The 25,801-nt window shown below is 43.4% G+C and overlaps 1 protein-coding gene across 10 annotated transcripts in view; it reads left to right on the top strand.

The window, feature by feature from the left end:
• Nucleotides 1-25,801, top strand: part of epha7 (eph receptor A7) — a 111,971-nt gene that overhangs the window by 81,733 nt on the left and 4,437 nt on the right. Inside the window, exons 4-12 of one of the 10 annotated variants that reach the window (XM_080744397.1) lie at nucleotides 1,406-1,530; nucleotides 4,475-4,643; nucleotides 6,290-6,398; nucleotides 9,615-9,670; nucleotides 14,170-14,283; nucleotides 18,927-19,112; nucleotides 20,219-20,280; nucleotides 21,718-21,927; nucleotides 23,268-23,417. In XM_080744397.1, coding sequence (XP_080600523.1) covers nucleotides 1,406-1,530; nucleotides 4,475-4,643; nucleotides 6,290-6,398; nucleotides 9,615-9,670; nucleotides 14,170-14,283; nucleotides 18,927-19,112; nucleotides 20,219-20,280; nucleotides 21,718-21,927; nucleotides 23,268-23,417 — 1,181 coding nt within the window. Of the gene's footprint in view, nucleotides 1-1,405; nucleotides 1,531-4,474; nucleotides 4,650-6,289; nucleotides 6,435-9,614; nucleotides 9,671-14,157; nucleotides 14,284-18,926; nucleotides 19,113-20,218; nucleotides 20,281-21,717; nucleotides 21,973-23,201; nucleotides 23,418-25,801 lie in introns of all 10 variants that reach the window. The other 9 variants (XM_080744404.1, XM_080744399.1, XM_080744400.1 and 6 more) reach the window with 9 other exon arrangements.

Below are 25,801 nucleotides of genomic sequence, written 5' to 3'. Positions count from 1 at the left end.
GGGGGAGAGTGAGCTAACAGTGTTCCGTGCCTACCTGAACTATCGCTCTGCTGGATTGCACGCTAGTGTCTCTCACGCATTTTGAGTTTGCTGATCGTCTACTTCCGGCGCGAGGGACCATGCACGACCAAGCATAGACCAGCCTGTGATTTTACATGTCCTGCCACCTCTGCCACTGCCGCAGCTTTTACTGCAACTGCTGCTATTATTAATATTGCTGGCAGTAACGATTATAATTAAACTTTCACCATCATCATCACTGTCGTCATCGTTATTTTTTATCCTCCATCTCATCACAACAAGTTCTTTATCTTTTGCATATTTTCTTAACAGCCCCATGAAGTGGAATTACTTTCTTTTTAGTTTTTTTTTTTCTAGTAAACTTTCTGATAAACCATTTAACTATGATACACTCCAGGGAGATGATGCCTACTAAAAAATGTTGCTTACTATACGGTATATTTTGTGCTCTAAACAGCCCCAAGTACTATGTAAACATGCTGCGATGTTTTAATTAGTCATCCTTGCACTCAGAATACTTCAATATTTTAATTAGGCTGTCTGGCAGCTGCGCCGAGTGTTTCATTTACCACGTGTGAACCACTTGTCGTCGCGAGCACAGCTTTGATTTCCTGTAGCGTGGGGTCTTGAATAAAGGTCTCTCCAATGAAAGCAGAGGGTGAATCTCTCCATTGATATCAACAATAGCAAATAATGAGCCGTTTGGCATGATGTTACCCAGCGTGCTCAGCAGTCAAACATCATAAGTGTACCCCATCCCAGGCTAGCAGATGCAAAACACTCACGTATGAATAAAACTAAATTACTCCCTTTTGAAGGAAGATTGCGCATTTGTGTTCCCGTTTTTGCTGATCATCCAGACCCATTTACAGACAGACTGTAACAAACCGTTGCTTCATTGGCTTTACAGCAGGGGTCTTCAACGTTTTCAGGCCAAGGACCCCTTAGCCGAGAGAGAGATAAAGCAGGGACCCCCTCTACATACTGTATAAAATTGTGTTGCAGATTGTCATCGATTCCATGGATAGATAGATAGTTAGATAGATTCAGTGGCACACCAAATCCAGTCTAGGATTGATTTTTTTTTATAAGGAAACATGAACAACATGAAACAGGGGAAGGGCCTGGGTCGAATGCCATGGAATGTATGTGAATCTGGAGTTGACATGTGAGTGGTTGTCAACTTTGGTTTTATTGTGTTTTTATTTTTGTGTTTTGTATGCTATGTTTTGTCTTGTTTATTTTTTCACTGTATGTCTTATGGTGTTTGTATGTGATGTGTAAACTATAATACAACTTTAAGTGATGAGGACCCCGGACCCTGCCTTACAGCTCTACCCCTCTCCCGCCTGGGTTCTAATGGACGTATGTCTTTGTGTTGCAGCTCCGTCGCAGGTCAGTGAGGTGATCAAGGAGCGCGTCCAGCAGAGGAGCATCCAGCTCTCCTGGCAGGAGCCCCAGCAGCCCAACGGAGTCATCACAGAGTACGAGATCAAGTACTACGAAAAGGTGAGACACATACCTGTTAACAAGAAGAGTTTGTTTGACTGTGTGTGTGTGCGTGCGTCCGTGTCCGTGTCCGTGTCTGTGTGTGTGTGTGTGTGTGTGTGTGTGTGTGTGCGCACGCGTGAATGTGTTTATATGTGTGTTTGTATACTGATGCATATATGGGTTGGCGAGAGGTTTACATGCACTCGTACCTACCTCTATGTTGGGATTATGTGCATGTGAGGGTGGAGCAACAGTTACAGTGTCATCACTGTCGGGCAGAAACCTTGTATCTCCAAGTTTCAAATTTGTATATTTGCCAAAATGGCCTGCAATACTGTTCTGCTGGCATTCACCGAGTTTAAAATGAACAAAGTTTAAATAAGTGTTGATCTTTCTTTCTTTTGTGGGAGAGTGCAATGCACCAAGCAACAAAGGTGAATACCAACAGAACAGTATTGCACTTTTTTTTTGTCTTTAATGTAATGTGCAAGCAGGGAGTAATATAAAGCAGAGGCTGAATGTCAACATCAGATAGAATATTCACATTTCACATTTCTTTCTTTGTACACATTTGACAAAGAAAATGTTTTTCAATCTATTTGTGAGTTATATGACTGAACCCGTATGACCGCATGATTATGTACGCGTGGCTTGGTGCTTTGGCCTGTGCGTGATTTATACTTGGCTGCGCATCGCGTCGAGCACCAAAATTAGCCAAGCTCGAAGATCGGCTATTTTGGGTGCGCGACACAGGCACGCAACTTGGCATAAATCAGGCTTTAGCGTTGCATGTTTGTCCCGCTGTCCGCTTTGCATTCTGTGTGCATGCAGATAGAATGTGTGTGTGTGTGGAACTCACAGAGTCTATCTCCGCACGCAGCTGTGAGCTGAACCCACAGATTCACTGCGAGTGCCGTCTTTGTCTCATAATTGCAATAATGAATGAGATCCTCATAAGATTTTAATCGGCCTGTGTAGTCCTTCATGGCCGCTGCCACACGTGCACGCGCAACTAAGTAGATTTACTTAAGTTCTGTATTTAAGTACGATATTGAGGTATTTGTACTTTACTTTAGTATTTCCAATTTCCAGTACTTTTACTTCTACTCCACTACATCTCGGATCCAAATATTGTACTTTTACTCAACCACATTTATTTGAAAACTCTAGTTACTAGTTACTTTTCAGGTATAAATTATAATATTATAAAACAAACATTATCCACTTTAGCCATATTTTATACCTAGGCTATTTGAAAATAGCCGATCTACAATGCGACGTGTTGTGAGCTTATAGATCTGCTATTTTTTAGATCTGCTATCAAACGTTTCGTACTTTTACTTTTGGTACTTTTACTTGTAACAGAGTATATCTACATTGCAGTATTGATACTTTTACTCAAGTAAAACCTTTGTGTACATTTTCCACCACTGACGCCCGCACGCACGTAAACAGTCACATTCATATTATATGCACACGCACACAATGACAGTTGTGCTGCCTGAAAACAGCAACACCGTCCTAGCTTTTCATCCCTGCTTGTCTAACAGGAATAGAAAGGTTTACCCCTTAAACCCCAAATACCTGAACTTCTTCTTCCCCTCTACAAGAAATCTCTTTGGGGCGATAATAGCCAGTCCACAAGCTCAAAAAGCACGTTGCTCAAAGCACACGCCGTGAGCTTGTGTACATTGTCTATTTTTGCAGAATGTTCACTTGTTTTCGCTAAATGTTCGCCTGTTATGATTATGCCCAGAATAGGGACTCTGTGTGGTTCATGTGGTTAAAGGAGCCTATACGCTGCATCTTTTTTGTTGCTGTTTTTCTTGCCTTGTTTTACAGTTTTTTTTTGCCTTGTAGCACTTTGAGATTCTCAAGAATGTAAAGCGTGTTATAAATATAATGTATTAGTATTATTCATTTCCCCCACAAAGGAAACTCTGTAGCTTTATTCTGTCAACACGCTCGCATATACAGTATCCCTCGCATATACTCTACAGTATAAGTTAGGAACCGTCTTTCACTAACTCATTTGTCAGTCATGGCATTCGGTGCGAGTTAACAGTTCTCAGTGATGTCACCAGGAAGATATTTATTCCACGTTTGCCCAGCTTTAGAAAGAGCTCTGTGAATGTGAAATCATGATTTTGGAAAAAAAAAAAAAGGCTTGGCTTATAGCTTCACCAAGGGAAGCTATAAACATACTGTAGACTTTATTTTTATTTTTTTTTAAATAAGGGATTCAACTGAAAACCACAGCATTATAACGTCGTTGTCGGGTGGAAACCTTGTATGTCCAAAACCATTCGCTTTGCATTTACTATTTTAAAAATGATTTAAACTAGTGAAAACAGCCGATCTATAAGCAAGTTGTGTGCTTGTAGATCTGCTGTTTTCACTACCTTTGTGCGATGGCCTTGTATGATGAAGCAGGGCTTTACTTTGCGAAAAAACATACAAATTTGAAACTTGGAGATACGAGGTTTCTGCCCGACAGTGACGATAAGCAGGTATATACAGTAATGAACTGCATTCTGTGGTGAGGACTTCTCCCCCCGTGGAGAATCATTTGGTGTGAATGCTAGGATGAAATACACACAATTAGAGGCAAATATGGATAGAAAAATATAATATGGAAAGAAATACCACAAGGCTTAATGAGGCCATTTGAACTCCGGAAATTAAATAGATGGGTTCTACCCTGATGCCTGTGCTGTGGTGCACAGCTCTCTCCTGCACCTGGGTATCAGTCTCCAGCACGGAAAAATGTTAGTGTTCATTTAAAATAGGGGAGGGTGCCTACTTCCCCCACACAATAACCTGGCCAACGTTGGCTACCGAAACCCGAACATGCTGAGCGTGAAGTGGCGCCGTGCCAGTGCAGTAACCCTGTGTGTAGTATAAAATATTGCAGTGAAACTCATTATCTGCCCCCCCCCCCCCCCCTCCTCCTCCCGTGCAGGACCAGAAGGACCGCATCTATTCCACGGTGAAGTCCAGGTCCACGTCGGCCACCGTCAACAACCTGAAGCCCAGCACGGCATACGTGTTCCAGATCCGGGCTTTCACGGCAGCCGGCTACGGCACGTACGGCCCCAGGCTGGAGATCATGACCAAGGAGGAGGCCACAGGTAAAGGTATAGGACACACACTGTACCCCCAATGATAGTCAGGGAATATTATCAGAATACCTGTCAAATCTGGGAATAAATTCCTTACCAAAATGATTTCTTCACCAATGTGTTTGTAAAGGTATCTAGTAACATATGTAACAAAGTTTGAGATTCAAAATCCCTAGGAGAATCTTTGACAGCTAGTTAAGTTTGGGACTACCCTAGCTAGTTACGTTTGGGACTACCCTAGCTGTCAAAGATTCTCCTAGGGATTTTGAATTTCAAACTTTGTTAGATTATGTTATTAGATACCTTTACGAACACATGGTGAAGACATTGTTTGGTAAGGAATTTATTCCCAGGTGACTACCAGGGTGTAAAGAAACACGTCCATATTTACTCCTCCACTTTTCTAAGGAGGCCTATTGGGTGGATATTCAGCCATCACATGGCACTGGAAAAGGAAACACTATACTAATATATACTATTGGAGGCACTACATACAGTACTTACTGGTACGATGAATAGTGAAAATAGCTGATCTACATGCTCATAAAAAATCACACCCAATGTGAAGTGAGCAGTGCTGATGATGATGATGATGATGATGATGGTGGTAGACCAACATGACGTCAAAGGATAGGGGGTCAAATATCAGAAAAACACATGAACATACAGTACTCACAAAGTTATGTATTGGAGCCGTTAGCGATGCTCAAAATCTGTCGTAGATTGTCGTAAACAACAGCAGAAATAGCTCACAGAGCGTCGGGTCTGTTTTCGCCATTCAAAGTACGCCGGCGCATATCACAGGGCTTAAGTGGTTGAAATGCACGACCCTAGCCCCCCACCCCCACCCAAACTGCAGCAGCCCACACTCCCGGCGCCATCGGCAGTTTGTCAACTGCAAACGGTCTCTCACACCACCACCACCACCACCACCAGCACCACCGCCGCCGTGAGAGGCCCTGTGGATGGGAAACGGTCCAACCTGAATGTGTCTTTGTTTGAGATGAAGGGCACTGCCGTTGCTCCGTCTGGGACTATTAAGCCCACTTTCTGAAACAGTAGAGCCATGTGTACGAGGACGGCTCAAAAATAGAAACCATGGCCCCTTCTCCACCCACCCTCCATCCCCCGCCCCTGCCTCCACCCTCCCCCCACTCTCTCTCTCTCTCCCTCTTCCACTCTATGTCGGTCTATCGGAGGCTAGCAAAGGAATAAGGGGGAAGGAGGTTATCGGTCTCAACACCCCTCATTGAGCTCGATTATTTCCTGCAGATTGCAGGGGCTTTGATGTACTGATGCTCATCGTCGTCGCTGTCGGGCGGAAACCTCGCAACTCCCAAGTTTCAAATTTGTCCGTTCTTTCGCAAAGCAAAGCCCTGCTTCGTCGTACAAGGCCGTCGCACAAAAGTAGTGAAAACAGCCGATCTACAAGCACACAACGCCTCGCGGCGCGAGGCGTTGTGTGCTTGTAGATCGGCTGTTTTCACTGGCTTAAATACTTTTAAAAATGATACATGAAATACAAAACAAACGGTTTTGGACGTACAAGGTTTCCAGCCGACAATGACGTCATGCTGTGCGTGTGCGTGTGTGTGTGCCTGTGTGTGTGTGTGTGTGTGCGTGCCTGCGTGCGTGTCTTTCTCCTCGTTACACAGCCGCCATCGTGTCCAGCGAGCAGAACCCGGTGATCATCATCGCGGTGGTGGCCGTGGCGGGGACCATCATCCTGGTCTTCATGGTCTTTGGCTTCATCATTGGGAGAAGGTACGCTCTCGCGGGCCCCATTGACTCTCCGCTACTGTGAGTCTCTTAGCCTGTCAATTAAGACCCTTTTCTCCCCCCTGTCACTCAGTCAGGCACGGAGGTGCCCGCTGATACACACCCCCTTCACCCACCGTGTGTGTGCCATGCGTGCCCGTGCGCCCATCGTCCTGCATGTGTGGCATGCCACTCCACGTGCCACCTCCACCATCACCACGCCATGTGTGCAGCCCATGGCGTGGTCTGAAGCTTCTGTGATGTCGTGTTTCATAGTCCTCATTACATGCCATGCTTGTGAAGAGAATAATTATGGCTATGCTATGATTCTCGTAAATTATTGTATTATTTTCAGTGTTTATATCTGTCTGTGTGTGTGTGTGTGTGTGTGTGTGTGTGTGTGTGTGTGTGTGTGTGTGTGTGTGTGTGTGTGTGTGTGTGTGTGTGTGTGTGTGTGTGTGTGTGTGCGCGTGTGTGCGCGTGTGTGCGCATGTGCGTGTGTCAGTTGACCTTCAAAATGATTCGCATTTCTCATTTCTTATATCAATGGGTAAATTCAGTGCTGTGTTCTACCTTTAACGCACGTATACAGCGTCTGCTGTTGGAAATAAAAATATGAATAGCGTCTGCCCTTGTGAACCTTTCAAAGTAGCATATTTGATAGGCATTATGCACTGGCGTATGCCCTGGCCACACGAATAGCCGCGGATCATAATTATAGTATGCCCTCAAAAAAAGTCTAGAATACACCACTGGGTAAATTATTATATAAATATTTTTTCAAATGAGGTTTGGCATTATCGATTGAATTGTGTTAAGGTTTTGGCTGTTTCATGGGTGTTCGTTTTAATAAATAAATATGCAAATTAATTTTCTATTATTACAATTCAAAGAAACGTTTCCATAAATGTCGTACACGTCAGTGCAATTAATCGCTGGGAACATCTCTATACTGTACAATATTATATGTGTGCATGGGTATGTGTGTACATCTGAGCATGTGCGTTTTTACACCTGTGTGCATGCATAAAGTCTATGCATGTGTGTGAAGGGAGTACTGTTTTTGCATGCACGTGTGTGCAGCACACACTCACTGTGTACTGCACACACGCATCCATGTGTTTGTGAGAGTGGTAGAGAAAAAAGTAAAGTTTAGCACAGAAATAGACGATCTACAAGCTCACTGCGACGTGCTGTGAACTGTGTGTTTGTGTGTCAGTTTAGAGCAGTGGTTCTCAACCTGTCGGTTGGGAGCCACAGGGGGGTCCCCAAATTATTTTGGGAGGGTCCCCAGATGATTAACTTCATGCGCAACATTGTTTTCGCACTCAAACAGTAAACAAACCAACATAAAGTTTAAGTGTATAGAGGGTATCTGCACATTTCTAAAGTGACAATTTAAGTACTTTTTAATACCTCTAAAATGACAAATTAAACATTGGCCAAATTGTCAAATATGAGAGGCAAAAACTGTGAAAATAGCCAATCTGCATGCTCACAACGTGAGGCGTTTGAGCATGTAGATCTGCTATTTTCACAATAGAACCGTGCAAAATAGAAACATTCAATGCCTCAACTCTTGGTGCTCGTAGGGTGAGGGGGTCCTCATGATTCTTTTGGGGGGTCACGGCCTGAAAAGGTTGAGAGCCACTGGTTTAGAGCGTCTATTTTTCTTCGGTGCGCAACACTGGCGCACAACTAGGTACAACAAGGCCCTTAACCTCCGTGTAAACTCCTCAGGCTGTAGTTAGGCAGCGTGAAACACGGCCCGGTGTGCGTCTGTCCCAGAGCATCCGTCCCGCGGTGTCTCTCACTAGTCATTACAGCCCTTACATCTCTCATATTATGGCGCAGCTCACAGGTGTTTTCATCCCCACAGACTGTGGGAGCATGAGATCACTCCATCAGAACACAGTTTCCACCGGGCTCCCGCAGCATGGCTCCCACGAGACCATTACAAAACATATACAGCACGCGCGCGCGTGCACACACACACACACACACACACACACACACACGCACCGCACACATGTAATTCCGTGTCCAGCACATCCGTCTATAACTCCGCTCGCTCTCGTCACTCGCAGCTTAATGCAGCCCCCTCTCCTCGGTTTAGCGCTCAAAGACCGGCCTGGTGCGCTCGATTTTTTTTGCCTTTGCTTGAGGGAGCCTTCAACGCGCTAATATTACCAATTAATATTACAAGACGTGTTGAACAGCCCTTTAGAGTGCATGTTTTATTCGGCGTGTGAGACTGCATCTCTCCCGAGGAGAGCGAGCGGCTCTGCGATTCCACCGAGGTACCGTTGCAGCGGGGGGAGAGGAGCCAAGCCTTTTTTTTCCTCCTTTACTCCTCCTTTTCCTCCGTTCGCTGGCTGTTGGAGGAAATGAGGCGGAGGTGGAGGTGGTGGTGGTGGGGCCGTTAGCACTTGCCCGCTGGTCATCTTAAAACAGTGGTTCTCAACCTGTGGGTCGGGACCCCCAGGGGGGGTGGCCAAATTATTTTGGGGAGGGTCCCCAGATGATTAACTTAATGTGAAACAATAGTTTTCTCACTCAACAGTAAACGTTTCTAAACGTGAACATTTGAGGACTTTTTAATACCTCTAAAATGACAAATGAAACACTGGTCAAATTGTCAAATATTAGAGGCTGAAATTGTGAAAATAGCCGATCTACATGCTCACAACGCATCACAACGCAAGGTGTTGTGAGCATCTAAATCTTCTATTTTCACAATAGCACCGTATTATACAAAATGTAATGTCTCAACTCTTAGTGCTCGTCAGGGTGGGGGAGTCCCCAGCTAATATATGATTATTTTTGGGGGTCGCGGCCTGAAAAGGTCGAGAGCCATCGTCTTAAGACACTTAACTACTTTCAACCTGGCATCCCTTTTTACTGGCAAACGTCTCAAACATTTCTACTAAGATCTACAAGCTCACAATGCGTCGCCACGTGACGCGCTGTGAGCTTGTAATTCAGCATTGTTGTACGATGAAGTACAAAATAGGGCTTAAGTGATTAAGATGCCAGCATTAAGATTCTTGTAAAACAGTTTATTTCCTTCGACAACAATCAGTTGATTCTACGACTCTTTCTCTCCATCTCTCTCTCTTTCCCTCTCTATCTCTCTCTCTCCCTCTCTCTCTATCGCTCTCTCTCTCCCTCTCTCTCTCCCTCTCTCTCTCTCTCTGTCCTATCTCTCTGTCTCTCGTCCAGGCACTGTGGGTACAGCAAGGCAGATCAGGAGGGAGATGAGGAGCTCTACTTTCAATGTGAGTACCGTAGTTGCTTTGCACCATGCATATTGTATATCGCCGCGGTCGGGTGGAAACCTTGTATGTCCAGTCTTATCATTTTAAAAAGGATTTAAACTAGTGAAAATAGCCGATCTACAAGCACACAACGCCTCGCGCAGCGAGGCGTTGTGTGCTTGTAGATCGGCTATTTTCACTAGTCTTGTGCGACAATCTTGTGTGATGAAGCAGGGCTTTACTTTACCAAAAAAAAACATACAAATTCGAATCTTGGAGATACGAGGTTTCTGCCCGACAGTGATGATACTGTATCTATGCGCATTTCCAAACCCAAGACAAGCACAGTTTCTGTACGTGCATGCACACGCAAGTGTGCACATAAATTATATCGCTCGCACGCACGTGTGCACACACACACACTCACACGCATTCACTGTCAAACGAGATACGGTATCCACACACACACACACACACACACACACACACACACAAACGTGCATACAGTACTTGCAAACTCATGCACAACTGAAACGTCTCAAATGCCCCCAAAATAAATCCCCTCCAACTGGCGTTGCCGTTTCATCCCAATTCGGTGTGATGGCGTTGATTCGAGTCAAAAGCTGGGAGCAATCAGCCCGAAACATCTGCTGGTGATTGGATAGAACAAATCTGCTGAGCTGAGAATGTACACATTTTCCACTAAACTACAAACGAACGAACGTGACATCTGCCAGCAGGAAAAGAGAGCCGCCGCGAGGAGTCGTTGCTTGTTAAGCATGTAGAACAGAAGAAAAAGTCGCCCTGACACCTGCCCCACTTGAGCAGATACCACACGGCCGGGGCCCCCTCGGTGTTGTTGGCCCCAGGACCCTGTGTGTGTGTGTGTGTACTGTATGTGTGTGTGCACGCAGGGGCGTCACACTGGGGGGGAAAGTGGGACTGAGTTACTAGGGCCCAAGGTGGAGGGGCCTTCATTATTTAGCTATTGAGAAAAATAGCAAATCTATGTATTTCTTTTTTTAAAATATGTATTTTTTTAAGCAAACATTTGTAACTAAAATTTTGCTTCTGGGGGGGTCCCTGGAACTAAATATTTTGAGATGGGGGTCCGTGGCCAAATACATATCATTTTGGGGGTCCTTCACACGAAAAAGTTTGAGCACCACTGACATAGAAACATAGGTTTTTCAAAAAACCGTAGGAAGGATTTGAAATATTCAAAGATTTGGCACACATTTTCACGATTTTTCAAAAATAGTTTTAAGCACAAAATGTGAGTGAATCCTTGTATACCCAGGGCCCAGAATTTGGTGTGACACCCCTGTGTGCGCGCACGCGTGTGTGCGTGCGTCACGGTGCGGCGCGTGAGGTTCGCTCTGCAAGCTTCTCCCTCCTTCTGAGCTCCGTACATATAAGGAGAGGGTGGAATGTTTTTTCTTTCTTTTTTTCCCCCCTCAATTTTTTTTCTTCTCCTCCACGTCGCACCAATATACACCAAGCCTTAATGATGCCCCTGGAGATGGAGCCGCAGACAGCTTCCCGAGTGCAGCCCGTAATGATCTGTGCTGTAGGCAAACTGCTGATTTGGAAACAGAGGGTCAGGAGGGGTGTCACGAAAGCGTGCCGCTAACGCTGAGGCAGCGCACGGGGCGAGCGCTGCCCCGATCCGCCTGCCGTTTGCTAAGTATCTGACAGATACACGGGGCTCCGCGGCGCTGCGTTGTACCTGCGGAAAAAGACAAATAAATGGTGGCGGGGAGGAGGGGGGCAAACACAAACAAGGGTGCTGTGTTGTCGGTACTTAATGGAGGGGACCGCTCGCTCGGCGCGGTATCAAATGACGGGAGGCTGCCAGGGCGACAGAAGCTAGATAGTGATGCGAAGAGCGCCGCGTCGCGTAGGCCCAATTTGTCTGCCGAGGCGAGGGGAGCTGAGGAAGATAAGGCATCTCCCTATCAGATCTGCTGACATCTTGGATGGACGAAGCAATTACATGGCGCTGGGAGAGTGGGAGGGGATTGGTGGCACCTCCCTCCCTGGCGGGGAACAATGCGCTTGTTGTTTTCCTGCGCGGTTTGCAGATCGGCCCGGCGGGCATACAGTATAGTTGCCTCGTCTGAAACAGTACTGTTAGAGTAGAGTGATTCCGTCGTTGTTGTTTCAGTGTGTGCGGCTGTGCGCCCCCCATTCCTGGTTCTATCGTCCGTATTCCTGTCATGGAGGCATCCACATGCCTCTGCTTTTGATATTCCCCCCCATGTGGTTGCCACGACGCGAGTCACACTTGAAAATGAATGCTGTCCCTTTCATGCCCAAATTTGGAGATCCCTGATGTCATCCATATTAAGCCCACGTCTGGGAATGCCCATATATGTCTCATGTGGTCTATGAAGTCTGACATCTCTCTCTGTCTGTGTCTGTTGCCATATTGTGCAAGTATCTGTTGCCATATTGCTGCCACATGGGTTTTTGTGTCTCTGTTTGCATACGTTGCCAGATTACTAGTTTAACTCCTGCTTCTTAACTGTGCCATATTAAGAAGCTCTGTTGGGCGAGGTCGCTTCTCGCCCTTAGGGCGTCTTACTATTGTTAGCTAATATCACAATTTAACAATGTATTAAATATGCATGTTAACCATGCATTGTGAGCTTGTAGATCACCAATTTTAAGTATAGACCCTTTTCCAGAACGCTGCCGCATAGCTGCGGTGTCGGCGCACGGCTGCACGCACACATAGGTGCCACTCGGTCGAAATCGGTTATGATTTGTTTCGTTTTTTACAAATCGAACCCTGATTATGGATGGCGCGGACATCTCATTACACGTTTTAAAGTTGAGAGGTTGTTGTATAACCAGCGTTGGAGGCCTTTGAAGGGTGCTCTGTTAATGTTAATGTACTAGTGCATAAAACCCTGATTTACTGTTCCTTTTATGTATTGTTGAACGTACTGCCAGGACCGCATCATCATCTGGCCTTCCTGTAACCTCCCTGAGTATCCCCCCCCCCCCCCCACCCATTGTCTTCTATTGTCATGCATCAGAATCAGAATCATAATTGTGTCTTCAGGTACATTTGCACATATGATTATATCTTTATACGCAAACATGCATATTCATGAGACATCCCTTTATCTAGTTGTCCTGGATGGTATTTTTATACCATGAAATTACGATTCGTCTCGGGCGGCCGCAACCTCTCCATTTTATTATTTATTATTTGTCTCGTAATGATACAACACGATAAAACTTTGAATGTACGTTATTTTATACTTCAACTATTGAATAGCAGATATACAAGCAGATATACTGTACAAGGGTGCCGCGCTGCAAGCTTGTAGATCTGTTATTTTTGAAAATTATTTCTTTCTTTTGCAAGTCTTTCAATATATATTTTTAACAGTGAACATTTGTAACTCAAATATTTGCTTCTGGGGGATCTCCAGACACATGGCATCTTGGGGGTCCTTGACATGAAAAAGTTTGAGAACCACTGTTTTAGAAGAAGAATTTAGAAAACATTTTGGGTAAAAAAGACGTTCACAAATGTTATTTTTTTTAAAATAGCAGATCTACGAGCTCGCAGCGCGGCACTCTGTGCCGCGCTGTGAGCTTGTATATCTGCTATTTTTCAATAGTTAAAGCATAAAATAATGGTTAAAGTGGTTCAAATCTGAAGTGAATGAAAAACAACACCCAACTCAACCTGACTGGCATGCTAGACCTCCCGTTGAACTTTCCGAGTTGACGGAACGCCGTCTTGATTGACATCCGGCGGAGCCAGCGGGGAGCTACATGGGCTCCGTGCGCTCTGTGCTCTGCTTTGACGAACTCAGAGGAAATGCCACGGCGCCGCAGCACTAAAATCTCTGCGTCTCTTTTAGTGATGAATTCCTCCCTTTGTTGCGAGACCCTTCGACGCGGGCACACGGCCTCTCTTCCATCACGCCCGCCTGTTTGTCGATTCAAACCCCCCCGCCCCCCACCTCCCCCCCCTTCACGAATCACAGGGTCTCGGGTAATCGTTTGCCTGTCAAAGTACGGTGTCAGCGGCAGCGGCGGCGTATTATGCATATTTAACCTATTTAGGCCAGAAAAATACCTACAAATGTCTTCTAAACCCTAATGGTTTTCTGAAAAACCTATGTTTCTATATCAGTGATGCTCAACCTTTTCATGTCAAGGACCCCCTAGAATGATACGTATTTGACCACAGACCCCCATCTGAAGATATTTTGTTCCAGGGACCCTGAGAAAGAAAGATGACACATTTTCGCTTTATAAATATATATATTCAAAGATTTGCAAAGAATTTCCAAGATTTTTTCAAAAATAGCAGATATACAAGCTCGCAGCGCGGCACTCGGTGCCGCGCTGTGAGCTTGTATATCTGCAGTTTTTCAACAGTTAAAGCACAAAACAACGGTTAACGTAACGGCGCCGTAATAATAATGCGCCCCCGGTCGAAACGACTTAGTCGTAACAGTAATCCTCTTACCTTTCTACAGTCAAATTTCCAGGCACCAAAACGTACATCGACCCGGAGACCTACGAGGATCCCAACAGGGCCGTCCACCAGTTCGCCAAGGAGCTGGACGCCTCCTGCATTAAGATCGAGCGGGTGATTGGCGCAGGTGAGGACTCCGCCCCGACCGCCGCCGCTTCTCTCTTTCAGTGTTTTTTTTTGTAGCTGCACCGCACACTCTCATACATCGGGAGAGTGTTTTTTGCAGGTCTTTTAGTCGGAGTGTAGCAAAAAGGCAACTGGGTTAAGGCAGCGGAAGCTTGTGATTGGCTGCGTGGAGGTGACGAAAGACGGGGGAACGGAGATACACCTAAACCTAAACCTTAACCCTAACCGTAACCTCAGTACAGTGGTGGAAAAAGTATCAATACTGCAATATAGACATACTCTGTTTCAAGTAAATGTCCAGAATTCAAAATGTACTTTAGTAAAAGTGTGGAAGCGTTGGCATCAAAATGTACTTAAAGTAGGTGTTTAAGTAAGTGGTTAGTGTATGTTTTACAATATTATAATTTATATCTGCAAAGTAACTAGTAACTAACATTTTCAAATAAATGTAGTGGAGTAAAAGTACAATATTTGGATCCGAGATGTAGTGGAGTAGAAGTAAAAGTATTGGAATTGGAAATACTCAAGTAAAGTACAAATAACTCAAAAGTGTACTACCTGGTGAATGTTAAACTGGTCGGACCAACGGTGCTTAACGCAGTTGCTTTTTTGATACACTCAGACTGGAAGAACTCTCTCCCCTCATACATCACACTGACAGACACAATATTTACACCTCTGGGAGGAGAGGGTATGACGTTACATATGGGATATTATAACCACTTAAGGTGCAGTATACTGTAAGTGATTTTCTTGTGTTGCAATAAGTGTTAAATAGCTCTAGGTCGATTGCTATACACTCTATAGTGTTTGTTCAGTAAAGGGCCTCACAGATGAGAGGCCGATGTTGGGTCAGATCAGATCTCGTGCCCGGGGTTTATCGGTGTTCATTTCAAACGACAGCGATCCTCTGTCTTGCGACCGGGCCCGGTATATCCCGCTGTGCCAAGTGAAATATCTCAGACCATTACAAATGAGACCGACGTCTCGCGATTCTAGCCACCCACGATCTCGGGGGGGGTGGTGCCATGAGAGACGTGACTAGATGAAGATTCCGCCCCCTCAAGAGGGATAAAATCAAGAGTGTTTTTCTCTCTCTCTCTTCACGTCAGTTTAATTGCCATTTGTTTAATGTTTTGACAATGAGGGTGTTCCAGGTGATCCCCAGCTTAATGATGGAGACCAAATGGTAACCAAAAGGACTATTATTTATACTAAAGGGAATCTTTCTCCAAAATAATCAATTAGGCCTACCGCATGCCAGCAAAGTCAACGAGCCAACGACCCAATTAGTGCAGAAGTCCTGCAGCTGCGGTGTTCTGACTCGCTATGCTCCAAAATCCATTTTATTACCTAATTAAATATTAAAACAGCGAAATTAAACAAATATATTCGCTATAGTCTATAACAAAGAGTCTCTCTCTCTCTCTCTCTCTCTCTGTCTGTGCCATATTTGTAGCTAATAATGCAGTATTGATACTTTTACTTAAGTAAAGAATGGGAGTATACTTTTTCCATCACTGCGCAAATTAGACTACAGAGGCGCACATGGGTATGGTATAATGTACCTTGATTACAGGAGAAAATAATAAAATGTACTTCTTAAAATGAATTCATCATGCTTGTGCTTGTTGCTAAAAAGTAGGTATTGGCAACATGACTAGTGTATTGCATGCATGCCTTCACACAACAGCCAAGACAACAGACAACAGCCATGTTACCATACCTTAGCATTTGCAGAACTGACGCTGCTGGCAGCCGGAGGAGGAGGACATTATGAGCGAGTGTGCAGGCCTATTCGTGGACTCTTTTTATTCTGACTTTGGTTGGTGTTATTACTGTTATGTTGATATGATTGATCTGAACCAAGCTGGACCCAGTGGATTATGTAGTCTACAAGGAAGCACGTTGGCTGTCTCACCCTGTCTGTCTGTCACAGCAATGGATTAATTGGTAGAAGTTGGTGTTACATTCTTCTTTCGTGTATCATCGTCCTTTGCACACAAGTGATAACTGCGCCATCATGACAAAACATTATAAAAACAAAGGTAGGTTGGTAGTCTTCTAGGTAGGCTACTGTGCGCACACTGGCCGCTGCTCACTTTATAGATATTATAATTATATATTCAGTTATGTTTTTGGCAAGCGAGACGCGAGATGTGATGCGCATCCAGCAAGACACGGCTGAGAGTGTCGCATCTCCAATATCATTGATTGACCAGTGTCCACTCCTAAAAAGCATCAACCAGCATTTTAACGGCAACCAGCCAGACATTAAACAGACATGAGCTTAATCAGCTAATAGCAATTATGAATGTCCAAACCTCGCCGTTGTGGGCGTGCAGTCGCAGGGAAAAAAAAAGTTTAACCTCTCGCTTTTTTTTTTTTTTTACTGTCCCACCAACATCCAAGCATATAGAATAGGGACAGGCCTAGGTTCCTCAATATCATTTAGCTGGGGACCCCCTGGAACTCCCCAAGGACTGGCGGTCCTCTTTGAGGACCAATGAACAAACTGACAGAACGAGAGGCGCAATGATGTGCCTGCAGCCCGCGCGTAAAAGTAAAAAAAAAAAGGAATGCAATGGAATGTCTCTGACTTTGAGTATTACATTATATGAATAGGATATTATATATAGGGTGTCTGTCTGTCAAGTTGCACAAGGTCAATTTAGAGCCCTTATAATACACGGATAGAACAGCACTGCCCTAGCCAAATCTGCGCAGCAAAAAAAAAGACACTGCCTTGTTGCCAAATGACTGCGCAGAAGAAGAAAAAAGAAGAAAGAACGCTATAGGCTATAACGTTTTTGAACAAGTGATTACAACAAGGGAGAGAGTAGGCTAAAGTAAAAAGTAAGTAGGCTAATAATAATAATAAAAGTGTAGGCTGTGACAGAATAGCCTACACTCTGCGCAGCCTAAAAAAAGGAGGAGCTGGCTTCATATAATCTGATGCAATCCCGTGAGCTCATTCAGACGACAATAATTGTAAAGGATTCCTACCCGATGACCCGAAAATATCAAGCTTTTTTGATATTATCGTGAGTGCTCCCGACGAGTCCCGAGGTCATAAAAAAGCTAATTAACATAATCCGATCGTGTCGGGGTACTGTTCAAGCCCAAGACCGATTCCGGGGCCGACCAAACGATTTTCCCGGGGGGTCCTCCCGAAATCTGGTCGGGGATCCTCGGCCCCGGGATCGGCTCAATGTGAACGGGCCCTAACAGGGATCTCTCCCTGTCTCCCCAGCTCTTTGCTAAACACACAATCTACTCGTGAGCTAGTATATCGTCGTTGTCGGGTGGAAACCTTGTATGTCCAAAACCTTCCCTTTTTCGTTATTCTAAAAAACGATTTAAAGTTGTGAAAATAGGCGATCTACGACGCAAGGCGTTGTGTTCTTGTAGATCGGCTATTTTCACTAGTTTTGTGCGACAGTCTTGTGTGATGAAGCAGGGCTTTGCTTTACGAAAAAAAAGTTTGAAACTTTGAGATACAAGGTTTCTGCCCGACAGTGAGTTTTTTTTACATTTTCTTTATAAATTGTCTAGTCCCAAAATATGGACACCAGGTGGAAAGTGGTTAATAGCGCGATCAGCAAGAGGCGGTAACACGGTTCATTGCAATTACCGTGCATATGTGTGTGTATGGGGGGAGGTGACGCATTGGGTACGCTGGGTTCGGGGTCTGTGTCTCTCACAGGCAGCTGCAAAGAGACACCCCCCCGGCCGCTGAGAAATTGCTGCCACATGGGTTTTTGTTGAAGTGGTCAATGACAGTATATGCATCTCCAGCACGTCTTATTATAGGTCTTATAGGCCCCAGAGTATAACAAGATGTACTCCAATTTGTATCCCCGCGCGCAGCACAGCTGCTTTCGTCTCAACGTACGCACGTACACCAATACATTTGTCATTGTGAAGTGCTTGATCCCCCTCCCCCCTCCTCTTCCCTGTACGTATACTCTCAGCTCTCTGCACTCTCAGTCGTGACATGGTTTCATCCCTCCTTTCCTTCCCAGAGGTGGAAAAAGTACTTCAATACAGTATTTACTCAAGTAAAAGAATCAATACTGCAACGTCAAAATACTCTGTTACAAATGAAAGCCGGGAATTCAAAATGCACCTGAGTAAAAGTAAGACATTATTGGCATCAAAATGCACTTAGAGTACTAAAATGTTGGGGTGCTCGTTGGGCTACTGGTCCGGGCGCATACCACTTAGGCATTGCCACATTGGCATGGATGCCTGGCGGCGTCGTCGGTTTGATTCCCGATCCAGATGACCTTTACCGCGTGTAGCTCCCCATCTCTCCCGATTTCCTGTCAGTCTACTGTCCTATCAATAAAGGCATAAAAGCAAAAAAAAAACTGCAAAAATGCACAAAAAAAAAAATAGTACTCAAATGTTTGAAAATAGCAGATGATGCGACACGTTGTGAGCTTGTAGATCGGCTATTTTCCAATAGCCGAGGTATAAAATCATATTATCATAACTAGTAACTAAAGTTTTCAGATATCGAGATGTAGTCGGGTAGAAGTAAAATGAAATTGGAAATACTCAAGTAAACTACAAATACCTCAAAATTGTACTTACTGTAAGTACAGTACTTATTTACACCACTGTTCCTTCCTCACACAGGAGAGTTCGGGGAGGTGTGCAGTGGGCGGCTAAAGCTCCCAGGGAAGCGAGACGTGTCGGTGGCCATCAAGACCCTGAAGGTGGGCTACACGGAGAAGCAGAGGAGGGACTTCCTCTGTGAGGCCAGCATCATGGGTCAGTTTGACCATCCCAACGTGGTGCACCTGGAAGGAGTGGTGACCAGAGGTAAGGATACTAAACACTTTTTAGGCCTAGAATTATTTTATGCTTTAACTATTGAAAAACAGCAGATATACAAGCTCACAGCTCGGCACCGAGTGCCGCGCTGCGAGCTTGTAGATCTGCTATTTTTGAAAAATCTTGAAAATGTGTGTAAGTCTTTCAATATTTTGACACGATTCTATAAATATCTTCTAAATCCTTCTAAAGTTTTTAAAAAACTCATGTTTCTATCATCAGTGGGGTCCTTGACATTTTCATGTCAAGGACCCCTAGAATTATATGTATTTGGCCACCGATCCCAATCTCAAAGTATTGTGTATCAGGGACCCCCCCCCCCCCCCCCCCAGAAGCAAATATTTGAGTTCAAATGTCCGCTTTAAAAAAGATATATTCAAAGATTTGCAAATAAATCACGATTTTTCTAAAATAGCAGATCTACAAGCTCGCAGTGCGGCACTCGGTGCCACACTGTGAGCTTGTATATCTGCTTTTTTAGAGTTAAAGCATAAGACAATGGTTAAAGTGCTTCCATGCATGTCTTGATGGGTTAAAAAGATCTAAACTTAAAGCATCCATATACATGAAATGATAGGGTTTTGGCCTTATGGCAGTATTACACATTTAATAACTTCATAACCAAATACAACAAAACATGTCAGAACAAATGTACTTTTAGTTCCTAATTAAAAAAGAGAACAATACGTGCTGTTCCTTCTGGCAAATTGTAACTACATTAAATCCAGTTAATTCCCATCACATATAAATGCAATTATATATTTTTTATTCGTGGCTTGTACACTGCAATACAGTTAATTTGTAATTTTCTGATGTTTCGAGGTCATAACACCACAGTTAGAAGAGTGACATTGTATCAGATAGAATTAGTAACAGCCCCATGTTCTGCACTTTCACATTTCGACACTATAATAAAAGGAACAGATGGTAATTTTTAATTATAAGCCAGAGAAACGTACAGCTAAAAATAACTAGATGGCAGCAGCTTTGCTAGAGTCGTTTTCGGTTTGCCCGCAACTCCACAAGTAAACAGCATTTACAGTACAGTACGTGTCAATTATCAGACGCTTAATTGTTTTTCTTTCTCTCTTCAGGGAAGCCAGTTATGATTGTGATTGAATACATGGAGAACGGTTCACTAGATGCCTTCCTTAGGGTGAGTATGAGCAATAATTAATCATGCAAAACGTATAAATATCGAAACATTCAGCATTTTTCAAGATTTTCAAAAGCGTTCAAAAACAAAAATAGCAGATCTACAAGCTCACAATACTTGGCTTTGGGAAGCTTTGTGAGCTTGCAGATCTGCTATTTTCACGGGTCACTGACATTATGAGGAATTATAAAATAGGGCTTACGTGGTCAAACCATGGTTTTACAAGAATGTGAAAGCTGTATGAAAGAACCCGTTTTATATTTTATGGCCTGTGGAACGAAGACCAACGTAAAAGAATCTTGAAAGTCTTTTTAAGACTGCTGGAAGTTTGGACTCGCAACTTATCTTGTGGATATTATTATTAATCCAGTGCCAGCAATGCTGCAGTGCTGTGTGACCTAAATATCTCCCTCTTGGTCAGTGGAAATGGCTGACCTTCCTCTCCTCTCCTCTCCTCTCCTCTCCTCTCCTCTCCTCACTGTATTTGAATTACAAATTACATGTTGGTTAAAACCACTTAAACCCTCTATACTTAGTAAGTCAGTAACCTAATACTTAGTTGACTGACATCGGCTCTGTACTTGGTCCCCTTGTTTTGTTTCCCTCTGCACCAAAATCTACGCTAATCTAATTAGCTGTTTTCCTGTGAATGTTCCTGCCAGAACATAGGGATGCTTAGGGTTCAAGTAGCTAAAAGACACTCAAGGATAAAAACTAAAATAAAGTCCAGGACGTATTTCCATTGCCTCACAAACAGTGATGTGTAAAGAACATTTACAATGTACAATGTACAAAGTACAAGTACAAGTACAATTTTACACTACATCTCGGATCCAAATATTGTACTTTAACTCTGCATTTTTGTTGTTGAAAACTTTAGTTACTGGTTACTTTGTAGATTTAGATTATTATCACAAAACATACATTAACCACTTCAGCCCTACATACCGGTACATTGCGGCTATTTTCAAAAGATTTGTATACATTTGAAAGCTTGAAATGGGTCATTCCGCACAATGAGGACTTTTACTTTTAGTACTTAAAGTACATTTGATACTAATACGTTTGTACTCGTAGCGCAAGTACATTTTAAATTCCAGACTTCTATTTGTAACAGAGCATTTCTACATTGCAGTATTGATACTTTTTACTTAAAGGGGTACTGTCACCTTAAAATATGAGTTAATATTTTTATGATGTCATTGTGGGAAGGCACAATTATAAGCCAATCAAATTAATTGACTGTACTTAGACTACTTACTGTACTGGTCAGCTGTTGTTGGGGGGCGTTTACAGAGAGACCACGTGACCTACTGTATCATACTATTATAATTTCGGGGCGTGTCAGCAGGCCTTTAAGTAAAACATCTGTGTACTTTTTTCCACCATTGCCTCACAAACAACCTCTCCTCTCGTCCGTGTCTTCTTTGCGTGCAGAAGCACGACGGTCAGTTCACAGTCATCCAGCTGGTCGGGATGCTGCGAGGCATCGCGGCCGGGATGAGGTATCTGTCCGACATGGGATACGTCCACAGAGACCTGGCCGCGCGCAACATCCTCGTCAACAGCAATCTCGTATGCAAAGTGTCGGACTTCGGCCTGTCGAGAGTGATAGACGACGACCCCGAGGCTGTCTACACAACCACTGTGAGTCAATTTACTATACGCCGGCATCTCTTCCATCCCGGTGTTGTTGTTTTTTTTTTTTCTCCTGCTACCCACTAGGGATGGGACGATATGTGATTTTATCATTTATCGTGATTAAAAAAACACTCACGATAATCGTATCGTGGAGATTTTATTTATCGTGATATTGTCCTCCATCATGCACTAGTCTGGGATCAATTCACCTTTTATTTGTCGAGCTGCAAATGTCTTTGCCAAAAAATAGCCGATCTACAAGCTCACAACGCGTCGCGACGTGTTGTAAGCTTGTAGATCTGCAATTTTTTGGCAAATGTTCTTTTGGATTTGGGATTTTGATTATCGCGATAATATTGTAAATCGCGATTTCTTTTGTCACAATAATCGTGATATGACATTTTCATATCGTCCCATCCCTGCTACCCACACACCTTTTGGAACACACACGTTATCATTATTATTACCCACAGTGCAGTGCATGAAAATGGAGCAGAGAATTTGCTGGAACCCACAGCCACCATAAATTATTATCGTTATAGGAGAACATAATAATAACACTAAAATAAAATACAATAAAATATTTCAATGCAGTTTGTTCACAATCTGCCAATAGAAAATTGGCAGCTCTACATGCATTCTAGCCTCAGATAATTGAGTACCTGAGACGAATAACAGTCAAAGTCCATATTAATCTTTTTTTTAATATATATATTTTTTTATTTACCAGACTGTAAACCACAAACTAGTCATTTTTAATCTGTTAAATTGTTAATGCACTCCCCCCTCATTTTGTTTAATTGTCTGTTTTAATGTTATCTGCTCCCTTTGTCTGCTGAATATTGCTTGTACGGACTTATACTGTTGTTCCACAAACTGTTGGAGATATACTGTTTTTCCACTTTCCATAAGTATTATGTCTTATAATTCCTAATATATATGAGTTAAGTAAAACAATCTAGTTCAACAAAATGAGGGGGGAGTGCATTAAAAATTTAACAGATTAAAAACTTCTAGTTTGTGGTTTACAATCTGGTAAATCAAAAAAATCAAAATTTTAAAATATGGACTTAGACTGTTATTCGTCTCAGGTACTCGATTGTTGAGTGGCTAATTTATGGCTTATAAGCCGTTTATTTTTTTCCTTTCTAAAGATTGCCAAAAGTTCAAATGTCTTTTCTTTCTATCTTTCTTTGGCTTACCCTGTGTATAATGTTGGACCCTCTTCTCTGATGTTTTACCCTGTGTATAACGTTGGAACCTCTTCTCTGATGTTTTAGGGGAAGCTGCAGGATGTAATGAATGTGATCTTTACTCCCGCCACTGACCTGCGTTTTACTGCACAGGGCGGCAAAATACCCGTCCGATGGACCGCGACGGAAGCCATCCAGTACCGTAAATTCACCTCCGCCAGTGACGTGTGGAGTTACGGCATTGTCATGTGGGAGGTCATGTCCTATGGGGAACGGCCTTACTGGGACATGTCCAATCAAGATGTGAGTTATGGGAGTCATTCCTTTACAGCACAGCACACAGGTTTCACACTCATTTTACTAGCGTGTGCTAAGGAGGAATCACACGGCCTGTAACATTAACCACTTGAACCACCAGCATCCCTATCGTCGTTGTCGGGTGGAAACCCTGTATGTCCAAAACCGTTTATTTTGCATTTATCATTTTAAAAATGATTTAAACTAGTGAAAACAGCCGATCTACAAGCACACAACGCCTCGCACCGCGAGGCGTTGTGTGCTTGTAGATCGGCTGTTTTCACTACTTTTGTGCGACAGCCTTGTACGATGAAGCAGGGCTTTACTTTACGAAAGAACGTACAAATGTGAAACTTGGAGATACGAGGTTTCCACCCGACAGCGACGCTATGCTGGCCTGGGGGGAACCGAGTTAAACACGACATTTGACAACCGTTCGCATTCCTTTACTTGTTCTCCTCCAAATCCATCTATTATGAATTCAATTCCAGTTGTTGTTTGTTTTAACAAAATGAATTTGTTAGTTTCATAGAGAGAGAGAGAGTGAAGAATTCTTCGTTTTTTAACTTATTGGATGTTATTATTGGAATTAATACATGAACTTGTGCTCATCTTTGTTAAAAAAAACAATTCTAAAACCATTTTAGAATTACCATCTAAAGCAGAGTTTCTGAGCCAGTGGGAAGCTCTCCAAAAGTGGGTCATGACGTCTTCTAATGGGGTTGAGCAACTTTTATACAGATAATACATTTTGTGTTTAATGAATTGACTTCATTAACTCAAAATCCAAGTCCCCATGTGAAACCATTTGAGAACCAATAACCTAAAGGAATTTCAAGATGTTGGCGAGATAATGATAGCGATAGTCGTTCCATAAAAGAAAATTAAAGAAAAATAATATTACAGTTAAAAAACACAACATTCTCAAAGGCATTATCGTGGGACCCCTGGCGAGGAAAATGTGGCCTGTATGACTGTCCAGGGCTTAATTAGTTCAAGAAAATCTTGATGAAATCATGCCGTTTGCATCCACCCCGTAGGAACTGCAATCTCAGTTTGGCTTCAGATGGGAGTCTTAAGTGCAAGGCATGCATAAACGCTGTCTTATGAGGGACTCACAAAAGAAGTGTTATAATAAAAAAATAATGAAAAATGCTTTTAATTCAACTGGCCTTTAACCTTTCTAATGAGTTATGGTAATGGGGGCCATGGTGAATAGCAGGGTGGACCCAGTTCCACTGAGTCATGCACATGCAGCCTGGCTTTGCAGCTGTGAGAATTTCCACTAAATGAACCTGATTAAGCAGTCACAAATGTAAAGAAATAGATCCACTATGATTATCAGGTTGAAAAGGCAAAAGGCCCAGAAGTATGCAGCGACTGCAAAACAGCAAATTAGTCACGCTGTGTCCTAGTCTGCTGTCCTCCTCTGGGGCTACACGTCAACCCAGCAATGCATAACAAAAACTTCTGTGAGTGTGTGTGTGTGTGTGTGTGCGACTGTGCGAGCGTGTGTGTGTGTGTGTACGTGTGTGTGTGTGTATGTGTGTGTGTGTTTGTGAAAAGTACACTCAGGTATTTTGACCAAAACTTTTAAGGACCACACCGCCTCCATTGTCTATTCACATAGGACTCCGGACATACATACATAAACATAAGACTATTTTCCCTTTAATGGCTTTTATTTCACTTTCAGCTACTTTGAGCAAGGTTCTTCAAGACAGTTCATGCTTTAAAACAACTTAACCCTCATATACCGGTACTTAGTTGACCAGAGACCGGAGTCCCCTAGGGATATACTCGCTGCACTCGATACTGAAAATAGCTGATGTACAAGCTCACGGTGTGTTGCGATATGTTGTGATGCGTTGTGAGCTTATAGATCCGCCATGCTTCGAGAGTGTTCACGCCAAAATAGGGACACTATAGGGTTCATGTTGTTACAAAGCAATACAACACTACAATAAAGTTCTAACTTTGAGCCCCCAGCTGACTGTGTTGGATTACCCACTGTACCTCAAGCAGACTCTGCAAGTTGATTTCCCTACCGTACTGAAATGAACGGAATCCCATGGCCTCCTTGAAAATCAAACAAACCACAGCACAGAATGATTCGGAAATATCGGTCAGCTCAGCTGTAATGTCAAGTATATACCTTTAGTCACAGTGGGTACCTCTGGGATCCCCCCCGCCCCCCCACAGAGAAAGGCCAACTAAGGTTTCTTTTGTAAATATGGCTACACACAGCCGGCAAGATCGAATAGTCGCAATATGATGGGTGTGTGAGTCTACGTGGTTCTTTCTTGTTTGAATAGCCCCTGACAGGAATAACAAATTTAAGTACTATGCGGGGAAATATACAGCTCCACTTGCATGGAATTAAAGGAGAA

The sequence above is a fragment of the Nannobrachium achirus genome (genome assembly GCF_963921795.1).
Source record: "Nannobrachium achirus genome assembly, chromosome: 16".
In the NCBI taxonomy this organism is placed as follows: domain Eukaryota; kingdom Metazoa; phylum Chordata; class Actinopteri; order Myctophiformes; family Myctophidae; genus Nannobrachium; species Nannobrachium achirus.
The sequence above is the reverse complement of the archived record's forward strand: the minus strand, read 5'-3'. Positions and strand labels throughout refer to the sequence as shown.